Source organism: Oncorhynchus keta, chromosome 28 (assembly GCF_023373465.1).
Source record: "Oncorhynchus keta strain PuntledgeMale-10-30-2019 chromosome 28, Oket_V2, whole genome shotgun sequence".
NCBI lineage: Eukaryota > Metazoa > Chordata > Actinopteri > Salmoniformes > Salmonidae > Oncorhynchus > Oncorhynchus keta.
In genome coordinates this window covers 31,254,515-31,259,514 of record NC_068448.1, presented here as the reverse complement: position 1 = coordinate 31,259,514, position 5,000 = coordinate 31,254,515, and the positions used below count along the sequence as shown (strand labels likewise).

General features: G+C 41.0%; 1 protein-coding gene across 3 annotated transcripts in view; it reads left to right on the top strand.

Moving 5' to 3' along the window:
• Positions 1-5,000, top strand: part of arhgap46b (Rho GTPase activating protein 46b) — a 106,267-nt gene that overhangs the window by 40,589 nt on the left and 60,678 nt on the right. For 2 of the 3 annotated variants that reach the window (XM_035761735.2, XM_052482745.1), the window contains exon 2: positions 1,950-2,384. The exons of the other annotated variant lie outside the window; for it this stretch is intronic. In XM_035761735.2, the coding sequence (XP_035617628.1) occupies positions 1,950-2,384 (435 nt within the window). The remainder of the gene's footprint in view (positions 1-1,949; positions 2,385-5,000) is intronic. 3 annotated transcript variants of the gene reach the window in all.

Below are 5,000 nucleotides of genomic sequence, written 5' to 3'. Positions count from 1 at the left end.
AGGACAATAAGTGAATTTCAAACAAGTTTTCTGGAGTATTTTATATTCTGTACAGGCTTCCTTCTTTTCACGCCACCATTTAGGTTAATATTGTGGTTTAACTACAATGTCGTTGATCCATCCTCAGTTTTCTCCTGTCACAGCCATTAAACTCTAACTGTTTTAAAGTCACCATTGGCCGCATTGTGAAATCCCTGAGCGGTTTCCTTCCTCTCTGGCAACTGAGTTAGGAAGAACGCATGTATCTTTGCAGTGACTGGGTGTATTGATACACCATCCAAAGTGTAATTAATAACTTCACTTTACCCTTCTTTGCAAGACATTGGAAAACCTCCCTGGTCTTTGTGGTTGAACCTGTGTTTGAAATTCACTGCTCGACTGAGAGACCTTACAGATAATTGTATATGTGGGGTACAGAGATGAGGAATTCATTAGAAAATCATGTTAAAATCTATTATTGCACACAGTGTGAGTCCATGCAACTTATGTGACTTGTTAAGCACATTTTTCTCCTGAACTTATTAAGGCTTCCCTTATTTAGTCTTGCCTTAACAAAGGGGTTGAATACTTATTGACTCAAGACATTTCAGCTTTTCATTTTTAATCAATTTGTAAACATTTCAAAAACCATAAATCCACTTTGGGATATTTTTTTTATTATTTAACTAGGCAAGTCAGAACTTCTTATGGTATAGGGGACGGTTGTGTCCCACTTGGGCAAAAACCAGGGAAAATGCATGTCAGATTTTAAAAATGCTTTTCGGCGAAAGCATAAGAAGCTATTATCTGATGATAGCACAACAGTAAACAAAGGGGGTAGCATATTTCAACCCTGCAGGTGCTACACAAAATGCAGAAATAAAATATAAAACATGCCTTACCTTTGACGAGCTTCTTTTGTTGGCACTCCAATATGTCCCATAAACATCACAATTGGTCATTTTGTTTGATTAATTCCGTCCATATATTTCCAATATGTCCATTTATTTGGTGCGTTTGATCCAGAACAAAACAGCTTCCAAAATGCGCAACGTCACTACAAAATATTTCAAAAGTTGCCTATAAACTTTGCCAAAATATTTCAAACTACTTTTGTAATACAACTTTAGGTATTTTTAAACGTTAATAATCGATCAAATTGAAGACGGGTCTATCTGTGTTCAATACAGGAAGACAACAAACCAAGCTACTTTTCACGCCTTGCCCAACTCTCAAAAGTGTTACACAGTTCCTAGATGGCCGTACTTCTTCATTGCACAAAGGAATAACCTCAACCAGATTCCAAAGACTAGTAACATCCAGTGGAGGCGGTAGGAACTGAAAACAAGTTCCTAAGAAATATCGTTTCCCCATGAGAATGCATTGAACAGACAGAGAACTTAAAAAACAACAAATCTGAACGGTTAGTCCTCGGGGTTTTGCCTGCTACATAAGTTCTGTTATACTCACAGACATGATTCAAAACGTTTTAGAAACTTCAGAGTGTTTTTTATCCAAATCTACTAATATTATGCATATCTTATATTCTCGGCATGAGTAGCAAGATGTTGAAATTGGGCACGCTATTTATCCAAAAGTGAAAATGCTGCCCCCTATACCTTAAGAAGTTAAGAACAAATTCTTATTGACAATGACAGCCTAGGAAAAGCCTTGCTCAGGGGCAGAACAACAGATGTTTACCTTGTCAGCTCGGGGGATTCGATCTAGCAACCTTGCACTTAATGGCCCAATGCTCTAACCACTAGGCTACCTGCCGCTTCTAGGCCAGTGACACAAAATACATTTTGTATCCATTTTAAATTCAGGCTGTAGCGCAACAAAATGTGGAAAAAGTCAAGGGGTGTGAATACGTTTTGAAAGCACTGTATTTTTCAGTATACAGTGGTCATATACAGTACAGTCTTCAAAACTTGACTACATTTTCCATGTTCCCCCTCTCTCCTCTCCAGCTGTGACTGGGTGGAGATCTTGGAGCCGCGCTCGCAGGAGCGCATGTACGTGAACCTGGCCTCGGGGGAATGTGGCTGGGAGCCCCCCCCAGGCGCCGCCGTGCGCCAGTCCGACGGCAGCCAGTGGTGGGAGCTGTTTGACAGCCACAACAACCGCTTCTACTACTACAACAGTGCCAGCCAGCAGACGGTGTGGCACCGGCCCCAGGCCTGCGACATCGTGCCCCTGGCCCAGCTACAGGCCATGAAGAGGAGCTCAGAGACGGGCCTGAGCGGCCCCATCAAGCCCCAGAGAGGGGGAGGAGAGGGCCGTCGCACACCCCTACCTAACCAGGCCTACCCCATGCCCCCCTCCCAGGACCCTGACAGCAGCGGGAGGTCAACCCCGTCTAAGGGGCTCTGTGACAGCCTGGAGAACAGGAAAGATACCCCCAGGTAACCTCTCTACCATAACATACACCATAAAGATTTACAATGTTTACATTTACTTACAGTATTTACTCAGCTTGACCACAGTAAGTCAAATCACTGCCGCACTTCATATAGAGCTGCAGTCACATTCAGAAGGGGTAGCAAGTAACGATCTAGTTGTAAATGTATCAAAAACTAAAAGCCCAGAACAGAGCAGCACGGCTGGCCCTTAAATGTACACTGAGGGAAAATATCAATAAAATGCATGTCAATCTCTCTTGGCTCAAAGTGGTGGAGAGATTGACTCCATCACTACTTGCCTTTGTGAGAGGTATTGACATGTTAAAAGCACAAAACGGTCTGTTCAAACAGCTAACACACAGCTCAGAACTAGGGCTGTTACGGTGAGCGTATTACCACCACGCTGGCGGTCACGAGTCATGACGGCAGTCAAATTCCACATGACCATTTAGTCACAGTAACTCGGCTTCTCCAAGCTCTGATGCTGAACATTAGTAGCCTTTTAAACTTGCTAACTTCCTGGTACTCAGCACTCTATTGTTCATCTAATCACTCTGACATCAATGCAAATGTCTTCGAACATCTCATCAAACAGCCCATGAGCTCATGTTGAGCAACATTTCTATAGGCTATGTAATTGCATGAGATAACAGAGTGATCCCATCAGCTTTCTATAGGCTAGACTATATTTATTTGTCCACCTTCATAATATTAAGCAAATTGCTTCTCTTTAAAACAGGAGTAAAGTCTACCTGGCTGGCATGAAAATGAACCACAGGAAAGGCATCCTTCATTCGCTACTTAAGTGCATAGATGACATGTTTTTTTCCCCCGCTGCCCCTGTTCAATACAGGTGCATGATAATGGTCCATTCTAAATTAAAAACTAATTTCACACATGTATTATTCAGTATATGTAAAGACAAGATTACATTAAGAATAGTGTGATGGGTGACAATATTAACCTATCACTTGTGATTGATATATTATCACTTGTGAATGATTCCCAGCTTAGGGCAAGAAACAATGCCTTTTTTTTGTGTGACTTTTTCAAATCGTAGTTGCACACTTCATGTAGCCTAGACTATATGTTTTCATAAGGTTTGTATCACAACTAAAGTGGCCAAATAACTCATATTAAGCACATGCATCCGCTTTACAATGGGTGTAGTACCTAACTGGCATACATACGCAGCGCGAGTGTTTTCAAGTTTGGGGAAGCTCATTTTCACCATATAAATGCACCTTTATAATAAAATCATTACATGCATAATTGCATTTGTGGTGTTTTCCTGCTAATGGAACATTTGCGCCTTCTGTGTGTGCGCATTGCTGTGAAGAAATAGCCTATTCGTTTATCAACATTTTAATCTAAACGTTCTGATCTGTTGCATCAGCCTCATTGCTTAAAACTGTTTTTTTAATGCTAGTATTAATTTTGGATCTATCACATCCCACAACTGTCCCAGATTATGTTTGGAATATTTATTTCTCGCACACAACAGAGGAAGTCAACTTTTGCACTATGGGGGATAGACCCGATCACGTGACTGAGAATCATGTGAGGGAAAGGTGATTTGAGTCATGTGAGTGAGAGGTGCTTCGAGCCATGTGAGTGAGAGGTGATTCAAGTCATGTGAGTGAGAGGTTCTTCGAGCCATGTGAGTGAGAGGTGATTCGGCACGAAGCCGAGAGAAGAGAATTATAATTATTATATTCAGCCCAAGGGTACAACAGCCACTGGTCACAAAAGGCATGGATTTTTTTAGGGGGCATTACGGCCACACAAAGGGGATGCAGCTGGAAAATTTGAGGCATTATCAAGTGCTTGTCAAATTGTGAATGAGAGACTGATGAAGTGTGTACAGCCTGCACAAAAAAAACAAAGCAGAGCTCATGCCTTTCATGCTACTTTAAAAAAAGCATCATTTGAGTCGCATCATGCCGCCTTAGAATGTATTACAAATCTAAATATATAGCCCAACATTTGTATCACAACTAAAGTTGCATAAATTAAGCATATAAGAGTACCCATTTCATTATTAACCGCTCAACACAGAATAGAACTCCATCAAAGCATTTGGAGAAAATATCCTTTCTATTTTATTAATCTATCTTCAATTTTATTCTTCATACCATAAAATAAAATAGCGGCATGGAATTGTAAACAAATCTTGTCTGCTAAATGAACAAGTGTAGCCCACAAGACATATCACCAGGGGTCTCTTCACAGTCCCCAAGTCCAAAACAGACTCTGGGAAATGCACAGTACCACATAGAGCCATGACTACATGGAACTCTATTCCACATCAAGTAACACAAGTGAGAAGTAAAATCAGATTAAAAAAAACAGATACAACAACACCTCACGGCACAACGTGGGCAGTGAAGACACACACACACACACACACACACACACACACACACACACACACACACACACACACACACACACACACACACACACACACACACACACACACACACACACACACACTCTTCACACACATTATAATGTTGTGGTATTGTGGAATTTATATTGTTAATTTGTCTTGGCAGCAGATAATAGGGAATCTAATAAATACTAAATAGTAGCCTGACTCAACCCTAGATACAGTAG